General features: G+C 45.9%; 1 protein-coding gene across 4 annotated transcripts in view; it reads right to left on the minus strand.

The window, feature by feature from the left end:
* Positions 1 to 17,074, minus strand: part of LOC105462763 — a 104,907-nt gene that overhangs the window by 529 nt on the left and 87,304 nt on the right. For 3 of the 4 annotated variants that reach the window (XM_011709617.1, XM_011709623.1, XM_011709632.1), the window contains 17 exons: positions 4,384 to 6,549; positions 3,762 to 3,975; positions 3,392 to 3,480; positions 3,202 to 3,309; positions 3,021 to 3,102; positions 2,840 to 2,944; positions 2,593 to 2,754; positions 2,404 to 2,495; positions 2,183 to 2,293; positions 1,805 to 2,024; positions 1,585 to 1,712; positions 1,417 to 1,464; positions 1,272 to 1,336; positions 928 to 1,193; positions 568 to 804; positions 341 to 482; positions 51 to 265 (listed from right to left, as the gene is read on the minus strand). In XM_011709617.1, coding sequence (XP_011707919.1) covers positions 51 to 265; positions 341 to 482; positions 568 to 804; positions 928 to 1,193; positions 1,272 to 1,336; positions 1,417 to 1,464; positions 1,585 to 1,712; positions 1,805 to 2,024; positions 2,183 to 2,293; positions 2,404 to 2,495; positions 2,593 to 2,754; positions 2,840 to 2,944; positions 3,021 to 3,102; positions 3,202 to 3,309; positions 3,392 to 3,480; positions 3,762 to 3,975; positions 4,384 to 6,549 — 4,450 coding nt within the window. Of the gene's footprint in view, positions 1 to 50; positions 266 to 340; positions 483 to 567; positions 805 to 927; positions 1,194 to 1,271; positions 1,337 to 1,416; positions 1,465 to 1,584; positions 1,713 to 1,804; positions 2,025 to 2,182; positions 2,294 to 2,403; positions 2,496 to 2,592; positions 2,755 to 2,839; positions 2,945 to 3,020; positions 3,103 to 3,201; positions 3,310 to 3,391; positions 3,481 to 3,761; positions 3,976 to 4,383; positions 6,550 to 16,492; positions 16,573 to 17,074 lie in introns of those variants that run through there. The other variant, XM_011709628.1, reaches the window with a different exon arrangement.

The raw sequence follows: 17,074 nt of genomic DNA on the forward strand, positions 1-17,074 counted from the left end.
AGTAGCGATCGCTTTCGATAAAAAGTACTCTGCAAGACGTAAAATTATACCTTGCAGCAAGGAACCCGTTCTCCCCGTGACCGTATGAAGCTTCTTGCAAAGAGCCTTCCGGTTCAAATTTGGCGTGAGCTTATCCTGAACGTCTTGCCGGCTTTCGAACAGCGGCATGTACGGATTAAAAGGAAGATTGTGCCAATAAAGTCTCAATCTGTGCTGGGGCGAAAAGTCCGCTGAATCTATGACATCGGGTTCCCGTCCTAAATTTCTGCAGTTAACGTAACAAGTTAATTTCGATGTAACCGTAATATTGCTCGTTGAATTGAAGTTAAAAGATATTTACTTATTAATTTCTAATCTGTACTCGGTCGGCATAGATGCGACATTCTCGAACAGCCAAAACATGTGCCGACCTTTGTTGGCCTTTTCTACCAGTTTCTTAATTCGACAGTACTCGAAAAATAGGACGCCCGTTCCTTTCGGATCTACGATCGCGAGAGTCGATTAAAATAAAATCATTATTGCTTGCAAAAATTAAAATAAATATATACACTGATTGTCGACAAGTACCATGGAGACCTAATCGCGCGGGATTGACCAGACTTAGGTCGTTGCATGGTGATCCGCCGATTAGCAAATCAATTGGTGCAATTTCTTGAATTTTCTCCTTCGTTATACCTCTTACGTCCCCTAGATAAGTAATACGATCGCCAAAGTGGGCGGAGCTAATCGTTAATGCATTTACATCAATTTCACTAGCGTAATAGACTTCCACGACGAGGCCCAATTTTTGAAGCACCAAGTAACCTATCGTGTTTAACATAAAAAAATAACATTTAAGACTGTCTTTCCAGCTTAAACGCTCGCGACAGCTTAATGCGAGCATTGAAAGAAAAAATAATTGTAAATTAAATTGCAAATTTGTCCTACCGGTGCTCAAGCCGTCGAAAAGCGACAGCACACGCACAGCTCTATTTTGCTTCTTACAACTTGCCACATCTACATTAGACGTGAGATTAGAGGTTCGGAACATTCTTGTGAATTTCTCCTTCCAATTTAACCGCGGACGCAATATCATATCCACCGGCTGCTTGTCTTCGTCTCTGCAGAGGAAGCACTCCCACGGGTCTTCCAACAGCATGTCGTCGTACGATTTTGGGCATATCAAAAATTTTATACAAGCTGTACAATAGACGCTGAAATGAACAATGCGTTAAACAATTATTGTGCCGACGCGACGGAAATTTCTATTTTGAGCGCGTATATGAACCAACCGTGGACAATCCTCCGAATCACAAACAAGAACGGTCCCGGTGCTGGCGCAAATTGTGCAATAAAACTGAAATCAAACGTGAAACGTGTTGCGACACAATCAATATTTCAATCTTTAAATATCCGCCGGAACAGCCGAATACTTACGCACTTGCCATCGTTCCCGAGCACGAACATACACGGTTTAAATTCATCCTGTAAAAAAAAAGAAAGAAAGAACGCTTGTTATTGTGGTAGAAAATAGCCGCGGTGATCATTATCTCTCTACGATCACTGCTAAAAATTTAATGGAAGGGCGTATCTTTTATCTCATACCGAGCAATCTTTACATAAGGATCCCACAAAGAATGGATGTTCCTCCTTTCTGCCCTTAGGAATTTTCAAACATTTTAAACACAATTTCTCCATATCGCATTCTCTCGACATTATGCGGCGAAGATCATCTACGATTTGACAAAAAAAAAAAGGAAAATAAAAAATTGATATTACAGAGCACCAATTTAAGATTTACACGCGGTTGCACAATCTAACTCACCACTCGCTTTTATATCACGTTTTCGTTCAGCGTCTACATCTGACTTGAACTTGAATTCGTTGATTTTTTTAATTATCTCGTTGGAATACTTATCATATATCCTGTTAGACTCTGAAACTTGCAATTGGTTATACGGTATATGAATATTATTTGAAAAATATTCAAAGACATTATCTAAAGTCCAGTTATCCGTGTGGCAGCCTAACCGTGAGCAATAATCCTAAAAAGTCAGATCCAAATGACGTGAAAGTTTTTTTGGAAACTTCTTACAGGAGAATATATTCGTCATATATGTAACACACATCGTGCATTCAAATAAATCATTTATAATGGCATTGTTATTTATTTCAGACGAATAATTTTAATTAAATTTTTTACCTTAGCGGCTTGAAGTACGCCTTCAAGATACATTTGTCTATTCGTATTTTGAATATACTCGCGCATCTTTTCTATTCCCTTGTGAAATTTTAAGAATTCTAAATGACGTACCTGTTAAATGCAAGGTATAAAATAATAATTTATTACATATATAAAAATCGAAAAGGGAACATTTGCTGCGCAAATGTTCTCTCTTTTTCGAATGTATTAAAACTGGTCACCTCTGAAACTTGGTAATCGCCATACCACATAATCCACTGACAACCGAAACTCGGTTCTTTCAAGCAGCAGTCGCGATAATCGATAATCATTGCTAAAAAAAAAAGGAAAAAATTCATCATACTTACGAGAAAGGATTAAGCAAATGTTGATGTAAAAAAAAAAAGTAAAAGAATGAAATACGCTTATACCGGGCCACCAACAGTGTCCAGGGATTTTTGCCCAGGCTATCACACCAGGCTGTTGGTTTTGCAAACATAAACGCTCATCATCGATCTGTTCCCAGCTTGTATTTACAATTTCTTTGTTTTTTTCCACGTTCTGCTTTTTCGCCGGTTGCTGCTCCGGTGAATCTGTACCGGGTATTAAATTAGCGTTTCAAGCAGCGCGCAAAAATTACAGATATATATATATATATATATATAAACAGTAACGTACCTTTCCTCGATACGTATCTCTTAGTAGCTTTGGCATTCTTTTCCCTCAGGACGTCCAGTCTTTCTTGTATGTTTTCCGGATATGGATAAAACGTTAGATCGTCCACTGTCACACCAAATAACTTTTGCATTTACTTGTAACGATTACGAAGGATAATTCTCGGAAGGATTTTGTGACTTACGTGTCTCCATGTCGGTTATGTTCCGTTGTATCCAATAATAATAAGGCTTTGTCAGAGTACAGTTGAAACGTTGGCGTAGTATCTAAAATAATTGTAACGGCACATCGCATTTTTCGAAGTTTTATTCCTTATGTAATTCTTATTGTCTTTAATTTTATTTCTCGAAGAGATATCAAAGAACCTGTATAGTCGCGTTAACGGCGCGCGTACGAATACTTTTACGAGACGGTTGCGACAATCGCTCCTCCAAGCTCCTCGAGAACGGCTGTATCTGTGTTTCTTCTTTGAGCTGAAATCACGTCAGAAATTACGTTTCATTGTCCTTTCCGTCAATGTAAAGATTTCTACATAGCTAGGAATCGCTAATTTACCAACGATATTTGCGCTTCCCCGATCCAGTAGACCCATGACTTGCCGGGCTGAGGAGCCATTCCTACATGCTCGGCATCGACAATCAGCGCTGTAATCATATCATATTTTTTATTTAAAAAAGGAAAAAAAGATAAAGGAAAAATTTCTTTTAGGAAAAAATAAAAATTATTTGAAATCAAATAATCGTTCTTTAATATCTAAGAGTAATCGCGCGCGCGACGAAAACGATCTCTAATTAGCCAAAAACATCAATGACGTCATAAAAATTAATTTTAATTTTCACAGTTAATTTTCACAGTGAAACTCACAATGCGTGCTCCATTTTGCGTACAACGCTCTGTAATCATTATCCTTAATTAATATATTTACCTGGCCACCATCCTGCAAAGAATCCCCATACTAGCTTGCCGGGGTGCAATTCTTGCTCTTTACAACTTTTAGTCTTTATCAGAGCTCTGGTCACTCTACGCGGACCACCTTCCTTTTTATCACTATCATGCTCCAAACCCTTGTCACGCGGGCATTGTCGCATTACATTTACTTTGCTACTAACTTTCATGTCTTTCGGTCTTCTACTTTGGACCTATATAAACATATTACCATTACATTCATATATGTACACATATAAAAATACATACATACGTGTATATATATATATTGAAAATAAGTGAATAAATTAATATGGCTTATGCAACGCAATATGTAGAGATAAAGTCAACAACGAGTAGACTCAAGATGTTGTAAAGTCACAATTTAATAATTTATTAATATGATAAAATTTAATAATAAAGATGATAAAAAAATATACATAATACTTATATTAATGTTGTAATTTATTATATTTATATAAACGTTTTGAAATGCCTACTCTCTGCCTGTTCTTTCTTTATTCTTATATAAAAAAAATTTACAATTTTATTTTTAACAAATTTGACGTGTCAATCTCATCAGCATATTGCGTTAATGAATATATAAATAATGATTCGCTCACTTTGACGTCATCGTCTTCGTCCTTGGCAATACTGCAGTACGATGCCGATCTCTTAATTACAGTTTTATTTTTATTTTTATACGTGATTACAGCTTCGTCACGTTGATTTACGAATCTCGTGTTCCCCATGTCCTCATCCGAATCGTAGAAGTAATTCGTTCCCGGGAAAGTATCTGACACTTCGCGATACTTGTAACACGTGCTATTCAACGTCTCCTGCTCGTCATCACATTTTTCGTCTTTTGTCGAATCGTCGTTAACGATCTTCAAAGCCAACAACAGCGCGCCATCAACAACTTCGTTACTCCATTCTTCAGTTGAGGATTCTAAGGTCGATCTGCGCCAGGACGAGTGGATCCCGTCGTTGTCGTCGTTGTCGTCGTTGTCGCTGCCGCTGTCCTCCGATCTCCAGCTCTCCTCCATGTTTATTTTTAAGAACGGCGTCGATCGCGGAGTATCGAAATCGATGCAATCGTGGAAAACGCTCCGATAAGCCGTCTGCGTTTTCTCGTCGAATTTGCAATCGATCGAATGCCTGTATCTCCTCTTACGGCGCCTGCCAACGGCGCTGACGTTCATCGATGACTCCTCGACGTTCGTCGAGTCGAATGATCGTTCCAAATCCTGGGACGACAAAGTCCGATCGTTAAGCTCGCTCTCGTCCGCCCAATCGTACTCCATGGAGACCGAGAGCCTTGAGTTCTGACTCAGATCCTTATCATTCGAGTTCTCGAGCACATCCCACCCAATTTCGGAAATAATCTTCTCAATACTGTTTATATTCGTAGTATTCTCAGTATTCTCAGTATTCCCAACGTCCTTCGCAGTTTTCGTGTTTATGCACTCTTGAATGTCCCGCATAATTGCGGCGGCCGTCTCCTTCGTGCTCCTCTTGCACGGGCAGACGGCGTTTGTGAAGTTGTGAGAACGTCGCCGCGTTTTACAATCGCAACGCTTTCGCGTCGCAGTTTCCTTCCCGGCGTCCGCACGCGCGTCCGCAGCGACGTCCACCCTTGAATTCGACTTGCTTTTCGGAGTTGCATTTTCCTTCGAATCGTGAGAAATTCGACGTCGATTCCAATGATTTTGCGCCGCGGAGTTGCGAGGCTTCTCCTTCTGTCCAACCGACCCTCTTCTTTTTTTCTTCGGCCTCTCGAAATAATCCTCACTGTTTCTCAAGTCCTTCTTTTTCGATGACGCTCTTCCGGTTCTATGCGGAACGCTACCGTTCTCGAGGATCTTCCGCGACGCGCGTCGTTCCGCAAATTTCGCGGACTTGGCGATTTGCGCGTTATCTTTGGAAACATCGGAGACCGACGTCACGTCCTCCGAGGTGTCGAGATCATTGTTCTCGACGCTGTTATCGATCGGCAGGACGTTCATGAAGTAATCAGGATATTCCGACAACTCCGCCCGATTTTGCGGATCTTCCTTCGCGTGACTCGGCGAATAGTATCTGGAGTACCCGGAACCGGAATAATCAGCCGGAGCGATCTCCTCCGAGTTCGTTTCCGATGTCGTTTGACTAATTACTTCGTCTTCTTCTTCGTCTTCGTCGTCATCGTCGTCGTCGTCGTCGTCGTCCTCGTTCTCGTCCTCGTCGTCCTCGTCCTCGTCCTCGCTCGATCTGTAACTCTCGGAAAAACGCTCGTCCACGTTGCGGACGGAAACGCGAGATCGTCTGGACGAAGAGTTCTTCCTCGCGGATAATCTCGCCGACCGATCGTGCGATACGCCGAGATCTTCTCGCCTGGATCCTCGGATGCCGCTCTTGGTCCAGAGATCCGCCGTTACGCCGTCGATTTTCGGACACGCGTCCCTCGGTTTCCTTTGCCGTTTCACCGACCATCTCGCTTTCCTCCTTCGCCTTCGGGCGGGCTTCGCACGGGTGATATGCTTAATTTGCGCCGGGTCGATGAACGGCCACGAGTTACCGAAGACGCTCGCGGACTTGGACGCATCGTCGTTCGTCTCGAGATCAGATTTCTCCGCGTTCTCGGTGGTGGGCAGAGAGTCCAGTTCTGAGCAACTCGCGATGACGACCTCTTTGAGGGAAGATTCGCGGAGCAGACCCAGATCTAAGGCGCAGGACAGGGCCCAAACGTTCGCTATCATGGATAATTTCGATGACCCTTTCCCACGTCGACTCGGTTTTTGGCTTAGTTCCTGAAATTCGTAATTAAAGATTAGAATCTAAGAAGAGACGCACAACCCCGATTTATTTTCGTATAACGCAATTTCAAGAAGATAACATTAAAGTATTAATAACATCGAGAATTTTCTGAAGAAATCATATTTCTTGTTGTTATAGAAATTATATTGCAATTACGTGCTTCAAAATATTTTGATACTTTGATATAAAATAATATTTATATTATTTTCAAGGACTATAAATATACATGTATGATATTCATTCTCCGATATTTAATTAAACCGATAAATTAATTTTACGAAACGATTGCGCATCGCCTTATTTATTGCGAAAAACAAATCTTATCTCTTGAAATTAAAAATCGTGTCGCTCATGATGGTTCACAATTAAGAGTGATCGAATGATCGCCGCGGGAGAATATGCGGCACGTGAAATTGCATCAGCGACGCAACACCGGAAGTGAGAGACGCGCGGACGGAGAGTCTCTCCATAATCCGGGATGTGTTTGCTTATTTCGTAATTACGAGAGAGTAAAGTGTATAAAGAAAATGTATTGGATCGCGTCGCATCCGTGAGCAGATTTCCCACGGGTAAACGTAACTCGCAACATTGACAGAGTCCTGGTGTCCCGGGGTGTGTGCGGGGAGGGAGTATCACGAAAGTTTCGCAGCTCTGGTGTCCCGTGTATGCGTACGTCTATATTTGTGTGTGTGTGTGTGTGTGTGTGTTGTGTGTGTGTATATATATGTATATGTGCAAAAATCTCGTCTGCTCAAAGAGGAACAAATTGAGGTCGCGGGCGCTTGATTAAAATTAAACCTAAATTAATCCCTCCTTCAGCCTTCTCCTCGCGGCCGCGCGTCGCCGCCCGCGGTAAACACGCGGTTTTCATATTACCGCGCCGTGTCGAAGAGGGTAGTCTCTCGAAACGAGAAGTAGTACTCTCGCGGCGAGACGAGAGCACGCTCTTGATCGCGGCGTAATATTCGCACACGGCGCAAACATTGCATTTATATCTCCCTTTGCCCTCGGTAGCTGCACGCACTTTCGTACTTGGCATGCGTACCCAGAGCCTCTCCGTCTCCCCCCCCCCTCTCTCTCTCTCTTTCGCAATACTTCCCGGAAGTCTACGAAGACCTGAATTAAGTATGAAGTCATAAGAAATGTAGATGCGCTACAAAATGAATGTCCGCTACGAAGTCGGCGCGCGCGCGCGACTCTCCTTATATTCGCCGACAATGCATTTTAGCGCATTAATCGCGACGGGCGCAGCGACGCGAATAATAACGCGAAAACGCGCGGACGTTAATAATTTCGCAGGCTACGTTTTCAACACGCAATTTAATATTTTATCCTTAGGTAGAGAAGATTAATTAAGCACTTAATACATGTGTTGATGTGTGTATGTGTGTATACATACATATATGTCAGTATTACGCAATTATCTTATTTCTCGAATTTTGCACTTCGAAATATTTGTATTTACGTACATTTATCTCCCGGGTCGCAAAAAAAAGGATTTTTTGGGGTAAATATATTTTTGCGGCCGCGTCTGGACTCGGATTTTTTTTTAAACTTTTGCTAAAGAATAGTCGACTCCGTATTTTTTCAGGGAACCCGTAAATATTTGATGCGTTAAAAGTGTAAGATTGCGTATACGCGACACACGTGTAATTCCACGTTCTATATATAACCGAAGTCAAGATAAAAAGTATCGCCGGAGACAAGAGAAGAAATCAAGCAATTTGCATAGGGCATAAATATTTCAATATCAGCGGGGCGGTGTAGCGCTCCCCCTTGAAAACCGCCTTTTACTCCACCCTACCATTTCTAAGGTAATTGCGGCGTGTCCGCGCCGCAATGTCTTATTTCAAATAGGCAATCGATAAAATAAAATATAAGCGAGCGTGGGAAAAATATTCCTGGCCTGCAGGAGGCTCCCGGCGCTCTGTTGAATCACACGATAATTGCGTTTATTGCCGATGTGCAAGAGGTGCCGTAGCTTCGCCGCGCGGTTGGAGCTCCCCGCGTGTTCGGCGACACCGACGTGAGCGGCGCTATTCTCGGCGGCGCGAAAACAAAGATAATTTGGACAACACGCGCGAGTTGCAGGCTGCGACCCGCATTCGAATCGCCCTTTAAATAGCGATCTGCCCCGCGCTCGGGGTGGCCGCGCGGAAGAAAGAGAAACGAGAGAGAGAGAGAGAGAGGACACGTGGCCGCACGTGGCATTTCTCTAAAACGCGCGTCTAGAGGCCGGTTCGCGCCGCACGGTTGACCTGTTGAATGGAAAAGCACGTCATTAGCAATTTTACGCGAGCGTAGGTACTTGACGGCTGTTCGGCTATGCCGATCGCCACTCCGTTATTTAATAAATGGCGCGTTAATCGCAGTAACATCACGTTTTGCGGTACGTTCCGCGTCATGTAAAAAAAAATCACGTCTATATAGCCGCCGACCGGACTTGATAAGCCGTAAGACATAGCCTCCACATTTCGTATTTCTTGCACATAGGTATATTCGCAGCTCGAAAAGAATCGCTTTTAATATTATTTCGTTAAAGAATCGGTAAAGAATTTATTTTCTCATTTCTCTCGGAATTGTGACGTTTTCCAGCTATTTCGTATAAAATATACTAAAGAGAACAGAACGCGTAAATTTCAGATATTATTTCCTTTCCCTGAACCTTTCATTGTCTGGTGATTAAGCACTTACAGATGTAAGCGTCAGTTGCCGGCGCACGCAATTCCCGTTACGTTCTCCGACACGCGCGACGGACGTTTCTGACTGCTCTTCCATTAATTGTCGAATTACGTTGCTGATTGCGGTACTAGAAGTGAAGAAATTTCAAGGAGCGCCAAATTGCGCAACCTAATCGGCCTCTTGGACTCGCGAATGCGGAAACAATCGCGAGGGAGGCGATAAATGGAATCGAGGTCGGCTGCGACGGCGTGGCGCGGCGGCGCGGTCGAGATCCCGAACCGCCCTTTAAATAGCCACGCGGAGGGTTGGCGAGGGCGTGAAAAAAAAAAGGGAAGAAGAGAGAAAAGACAAGAGAGCGTGAGAGACAGAGCGGGAGAGGCGATGCACATACACGCGCGCGTACACACGGTTCAGCGTGGCGCCTCCAAAGGCATTTCTCGAGGTCGCTCCACTCCGCCGGGGTCGACCTGATGAATGGAAACGTCGGTATTATTGTGTTTACACGCGGGACACACGGGTGCCTCTCTCGCCACACTTGGCGTGGAAACATTCCATTCATAAAGCGTTCCGCGCGTTCCTCTCACCGCCGCCGCGCCGCACACACCCCGCCGAAGTGCGGCCCCACACGTATGCACATGCATACACGCAGACACGCGGACCGGGGGAAGGGTACACGACCCTCTGCCTACCCGCGCCGGGGGTTGACACCAGTGACGTATTCAGAATTTCGTTGCCGCGCCCCCTCGGTGGGGTGGCCCGCCCCGAGATAATGCCGCGCCGAGATTTCCTCGGCTCGCGATAATATACCCGTCACCCTCCCTTACTTTCCGGGCCGAAAATAATTCCTCGCTCTATTACGCGGGAAAACGCGGGAGAGATTCTCGACGTGCCGCCGCCCTGCGTACGCGCGCGTCTATATATAGCGACGAGGAGACTTGATTATTGAGGACCGGCGAATTTCTGCTAACAATAAGTCGCTGCGATTGCAGTTGCTCCGATCGTTTGCTCTGACCGTGTCTATTCTCTTGCCTACTTGATCCACTTGTACATATTTATTTCTCGCGCGATGTCTTGTGTATACCGGATCGGAAATGAACAGAAAATTGTATAAGTACGAAGAGCATTTGTCATCATATTCAATCTATCACAATTAGTAAACGCAATGTACGTTTAAAATAACGTCTATAAAATAGTGACAAGTCATATTTATCGTCTCGTCTGCTTTGTGATACGTGTAAAACGTAATAAACGTTATTATTCTCAATATTATTATTTCCTCTTGATTTCTCCCTCTACGTTTATAATCTCTACTTATAATCGTAATATATTTTTAACTACACGGAGCTTTTTTTTCAAACTATTTCTCAACGCGAAGCACAAGAGAGAATACGCGAAACGCGAGATGGAAGGGTGTGAAATTCTCGCGGAGGGGGGAGGGGAGAGGGTGAGGAAGACCGGAGCGCGCAACCACTCTTCCACGTTACTCGTAACACATCGCGGTAATTTATAACGACAGGTGTTCCCGGGTCCACCTCCCGTCCCCTCGTCCACCATTACCGAGAAAAGGCGTCAACCATAACGCCGCCAGCCCTCTGGCTGGCGGTGGCAGCAAAGGAATGCTCTTTTTCGTCGCGTGCCTCTCAAGGTCTTTAAACTGAATGGTCACACGCGTGCGATCCTGTCGCTTCCCCCCTTTCGCCTCTTTCCGCACGCGCGTCCGGTGCGCCGAAAAGCGGCGTCAAAATTGTGAAACGCGACTCGCATTCCCGGCCGATCGAGTGTCGTCTGAACTAGGACTGCTTTGCATTCTGTGAATTTTCATAGGATTTGAATATTCGCGGAGTACGTAATGCTCGAAATATATTTCGCCGAATATACATCATAAAATTCCAATATTTGCGAAATATAATTTAAATTAGATATATATTTGGCATATTTTAAATTTTGCGATATCGACATGTGTGTATGTATGTATGTCTGTCGAAAATATCAAGGATTCTTTCAATGCTTTAGACATCAATGGAACGTAACTCGAGTATTTGAGCGCGATGGAGATTCAGACATTCATTGACCAAAATCCGAAAATACTGGAACAGAAAGACTAGTATTTATATTTAATATATTTCTCAAATATTAATTCGGATATTTGAAGAAGCCGACTCTCAATTATTCGTTCAATCTGAATGTAATCTGGATTTGTCGGGGGAGGGGGAGGGGGGAGGTCGTCGGGGGAAAATTGTTCTGACGGCCTGAGAGAAATAGTTTATAAAATCTCGTAAGTCCTCCATTCGAAAGCCAATTAAAAGCGCGCGACGAGAGCATGCTGTAATGTGGCGTACCGTAACGTCGGCTTAAGATAACTCGCGGCGCAAAGCTCGCGGATCCCGTGGCTGCGCCACGATTTCCCCCGTGTTTACGTCGTGCCAGCTGATATGAATGGACTAGTAAAGCGGGCCGGGATACGGCGCACGTATTTGTGCATTCGGTCATGACGACTTTCCGTATAAATTGAAACTTCTCGAGGGGTGGGGCAGGAGGAGGGGAGTGTCTCGTCGCTGCGACCGAGGGAGAGAGGGGAGGGGAGGAATACAGAACGGAGATCGCGAGCGGGGCGAGGACGGTGAGAAGAACGAGGAGGCTGGGAGAGATAGAGAGCGAGAGGGTGAGGCACAGAGAAGATCGGAGGAGGGTAGAAAGCCGCGAAGCTGGGTCAGTTCCGTTTAGTAGGAGCCAAGCTCCAATTCCGCTTGGATCTGTCGCCGCCGTTGCCCTTCGCGTCTCTCCGTAATTACTCGAATAGATGCCTCAGGAAAAAAAAAGAGGGGGAAAAAAAGGGAGACGCGGTGGAACAATCGGAAATCCCGAGTGCCGCGATCACGTGAGAGAGGAACGGACGGTCGGATATGCATCTCGAATGAGTCTTCGAATACGGCGAATCTCTACGCAATTCTATTTTTTTTTTTTCCCCTAAGGCGGAGAGACGCGGACGCTTCCGGAGCATACGTGAAATCGAGCGTCGCGCGAGTATCACGGAATGACGTTTTATCATCATAAGTTTAATTATTTCGTGACACTTCTTCATTAGGAGTGCTCTAATGAGAGCGCATACTAGCGGCGGAACGCATTTGTTTCAATTAATAATGCATTTCGGCGGCGGCTACATACGAATATTTTTCCAGCCACGAGATGTCAAATATATCATCCGGGATACTCTCTTGGCACAATTAAGAGAACATAATACCAAAATTATTCCGCGCGTGCTAAAAATCCCGCGCCCGGTAATTTCATCCCGGCTTTATAAAAAATAGGTGAAGAAAAATTGAGCGGATCGCCAGGACCGGCCGGACGGAGAGAGCGGGATATTTCTATTATCTTAGACTTCTCCGGATGAGACTGTGTGTCCGCTCGCCGCATGTCCGCAAAAATTGTACGGATGCAGGCTTCGAATCATCGCGTGATCTACGACGCTTCCCCCCGGTGTGATCCACGAACGAAGGAACAAATCGTAGAGCAACTCCGCGAGCGCGCTTTTTCTCCTCCGCAATCGAGAAAAATTCTACGAGAGAAAAATGCGGTTGCGGAGGAGAGGAGGGACCAAGAACATGGCGTGGGTGACTGGCAGGCGGTGCACACGAGAGCAATCTGCACCACAATCACGGATGGGAGGGGCGGAGGGGAGAGATCCAACCGCGTCGTCCCGGTTCTCGTTTCCGACCGAGCGAAAACGCACGTACGCGCGGTTCGCGCTCTTGGTCAGTGGTGCGCTAGGAAAAGACGGCTCCGGCTATTCCGCCTTCCTTCTCACCACGAATTGGTGGCGTCGGTTTTTCGAGTCGGGAAAGCGGGATGCTAACACTTTCGAGAATGCGAGTGTGACACCAGTCGCAATGATGACGACGACGGCGACAGTTGCAAATGTCTTAAGTCATTGTCACAGAAAATCATATTGCGGTCGAGTGGTCGTTGTTCCTCGTTAAACTAGATAATAAATGTAAAAATCCAATCATCCTAGTCTATTCTTAGCAAAATGGCAATGCTAACGAATGCTAACAAATCCGAATGGAGTTAAAATTTTGAGGATGCCTAATTTGCTTTAACGAAATGAAGTTATAAATATATTTGTACTTTCGACCCGGTAAACTTTTTATCTCGGAGATTTTTCATTTTCTCCCGTTTTGCCACTAACTTTATCACACATTCGGGAATACGTCAGAGGCAATAAAGATGATAATACACTAGGCATGTCTTTTTAAAGTCAACATCACAAACCTCCCGTGTCCCATTTCAACTCCGTACTTGATATACATATATATACATATAGTGTTGCGAACCAACCAAACTACAGAAGACTCACGTAAAAAAAATAATAATAATAATAAATGCAATTTCTGGCACAAAAAGAAATCCTAATTGATCGTGCGCCATTTCGATAAATGCGCGACATTACTTTCGTAATTACGCTAAAACGATTGTCGAGCCGACGATGTTCCTCTTCCGTGATTAATTCTAATTAACTTTCAACCCGCAAAATTTCGCCAAACGCACTTCTTTTTACCCGCTCGCGCAATCGTTGAAAGGAGCCGCGATTGGTCAGGGACATACCCGTATATAACAGAAGTGTCCATATATATATATATATATATATATACACATACGTACATATGTATATGCATATATATATAAGTACATACATGCACACAAAAACACACGCGTGCAGTATGCGCGCGTTCTATGTACATGTACGATTTACCCCAGGAGATTCGTACATAGTTTTGCACATATACATAAGCGAGAGAGGCGTTTGTTGAACCGTGCAAATCTTCTGCTCGGTGCACCAACACGGGCAAGGAGCGTTCGCGCGCGCAGCATCCCTCTCTCTTTCCCTCCGTAACTGTCTCCTCTCTCTCTATGCATCTCGCTGCATATGGTTCTTCGTCTCCTGCCCATTAGCGAACGCTCCTACGTAACCCGTCGTGAGCTATTCACGCTAGCTCGCCGTATTTTCCTGTCTCTCTCGCGCACAAACCTATACATACAAACATATATCCCTTTCTCTTTCTATCCCCTTTTTTCTTTCTCGTTCTCTCTCTCTCTCTCTCTCTCTCTCTCTCTCTCTATCTCTCCTTCCCTGTCCGACATAACGACGGAACTTACGCGCGTCTTAGATACGCACGGAATCATGTATGTGTCCCGCGGATATCTCCGCCTCTCTCTATCTCTACCGCGACGGCTTTTTTTTCCTTCTCTTTCTCTCCGCCCCGTCTATTAAGCGCACACGAACGCATTTTTCTCCCTCTTCTTCCTTTCGCATTCGCCATCTCTGTTCGATCAAAACTAAGCTCATAGTGCGATTCGCGTCTCTCTTCTCTCTCTCTCTCTCTCCTTTTCCCGCTCTCTTCCTCCCAGCCTTTCCGCCTCTCAGTCTCTCTCTGTTCAACTCGCTTGGATACTGTCGAATACACTCGTAGACTCTCGCACACAATCCTGCGTCTGCCCTCGTCCCCCCTAGCCCCCTTTCCTACTCTCTCGTCCTTATCTCCGTCCTTGGCCGTCGTGCGTGCACGCATACCGCCTATCTCCGTCGATCGCCAGTGTGTACACGCGAGCTCTCCCTGTCTTTGTCGCGAGCAGCGGCGAACACGGATACCGCGTGTGCGCGCAAGAGATGCGGCGAGAAGCAGGGAGGGTGGTGGGCGAAAGAGAGGCAGAGAGGAGATGGAAAGAGATAGAGAGAAATACAGAGAGAGAGAGGGAAAGAGAGAGAGCGAGCGAAAACGAAGACGAGAGTGAGAAAGAGGGACATGACGAGAGGGTTGGAAGAGGAGAGGGCTCCGCTCTCGCCTGGCGCACCATGGGCTTTTCTTGTATTCTATTGATTTTTCCAAAAGGCCGTGGTGGGAGTCTGGCAGTCTGTAGTGCGCGAGCTTGACGGCCCAGTGTGCATCCGCTGGCGTGTATGTGCTGGAAGGTTGTATGTGTACGTGGGCTTCGACGATATCGCCGTCGCTGTTCCACCGACCAGATCCCTCTTTCTCGCGTGCCAGTCTTATCCCCCCTTCGGCTGATTCGTCCTCTCTCTCTCTCTCTCTCTCTCTCTTGCTCGCACGGTGACGATCCTCGTCCAGCTCGCGCCGTCCTTCTCCGACGCACACATGATCCACACACCCGTTAGATCTCCTTCTCCCTCGATCCCTTTCTCTTCCTCCCACGCGTGAACATCACCCTCTCCTCCTCCCTGACCATTACATCCCTCTCGCTCGTTGACCCCCTTCGTCGCCCGCCCTCTCGGGGCCTCCTCTCGTGCCAACCTGGCTATGCGCACACGCACACGCACACACGGACACGTGTCGCTCCAGGCAGGAGCGTGTCAAGAGCTTTTGGCTTTGACACCCTTGAGATCGAGAGAGGAGAGCGAAATATTCGCCTAATACGTAGAACTTCACCGCGACTTTCTGAAGATTATGAAATTTAATCGGGGGAAAATATTCAACATGGATTATCGCGCGGAACACTGTAAAATCCAGCACTTGAATACTCGTGTCATTTGTCATTTATGAAATGCAATCGAATAATCGTAACAAAGATTACATGATTAATATATTACATTTACTCAAGATACTCGGTTTTTAAGGCGTAAAAAGTTTTTATGTAACGATAAGATTGCATGAAAATCAGATAATAAAAGATTCATGGATTAGACTAAATGTTCAAAGAAGAATAAGATACAAAGAGAAAGAGAGTGAGAGAGAGGGAGAGAGTGGTGTACCTTTGGTGAAGATGGATTTCGAAAATCAACAAACTTCGCCGAAACACAATGTTTGTTCTGTTCGATTGCGCTTTCGAATGTATTGTTTTTTAAGCGAAACAAGTACACGCGAAAAAGAGAGTAGTGCGAACACAGACGTGAGAGACTTCGGCGATCGCGAAAAACGTATTAGACGCGATAATGTTTCGTTCACGAAGAGTGCAAATTTTTCTTCACAAGACATTGCATAGTAAAGATATATCATTACTACTGACCCGAAAGAGAGAGAGAGAGAGAGAGAGAGAGAGAGAATATCAAAAAGCACGAGGCACGAGACGCGCGTCGCAGCTCCGTATTTCTCGCCGATTCTCGTCGATCCTCGCTACGTCCCTGAATTTCCACCCACTCATCCAGCGCGGCAGGGTCACCGTATGCACCCACACCCTGCCACGCACTTACACGTGCGCGCACGTACACTCACGCATACATACACGTACATACGTACATACGCGCGTTCTCTCCGTTCCTCTCTTTCTCGCGCTTGCTCCGTCGCGACACATCCTCGCGCTCGTGGTCTCGCGCGCATTGTACACACCGCGCGCGGCACACGGACGCAAACGCGGACGCAAACTACGTGTGCACGCAGATATTGTACGTGCTGACGCATACGCACAACGTTGACGGCGAGCGGCGCACTATGGCGATGGCGGCGGCGACGACGACGACGACGGCGGTGGCGGCGGCGATGGCAACGGCGGCAACGGCGGCGGCGGCGGCGGCGGCGGCAGCGGCGGCGGAGGTGGTGGTCGTGCATCCAGGCGGAGCGGAATATAGGCGGACGGACTGGTGTGCCGGCGGCCAGGCCGAAGGCAGCGGACAGCGACGACCGGCGATGACTGCGCGATCGATAATTCGAATCGATTAATAATAAGAACCGGCGGCCGCGGGGAGAGCGGGAGAAAAAAAAGGNGCGCGGGATCGATCTCGCGCGCGCGGAAGCTGGACCCCATCCGATATTTCGGTGGTCTACCCCCTTTTTTCTTCCTTTTTCTTTTTTCGTTCGCTGACCGCGCGCGTACNCACGAGGTTTA

Source organism: Wasmannia auropunctata, unplaced genomic scaffold (assembly GCF_000956235.1).
Source record: "Wasmannia auropunctata unplaced genomic scaffold, wasmannia.A_1.0 LD336116.1, whole genome shotgun sequence".
In the NCBI taxonomy this organism is placed as follows: Eukaryota; Metazoa; Arthropoda; class Insecta; order Hymenoptera; family Formicidae; genus Wasmannia; species Wasmannia auropunctata.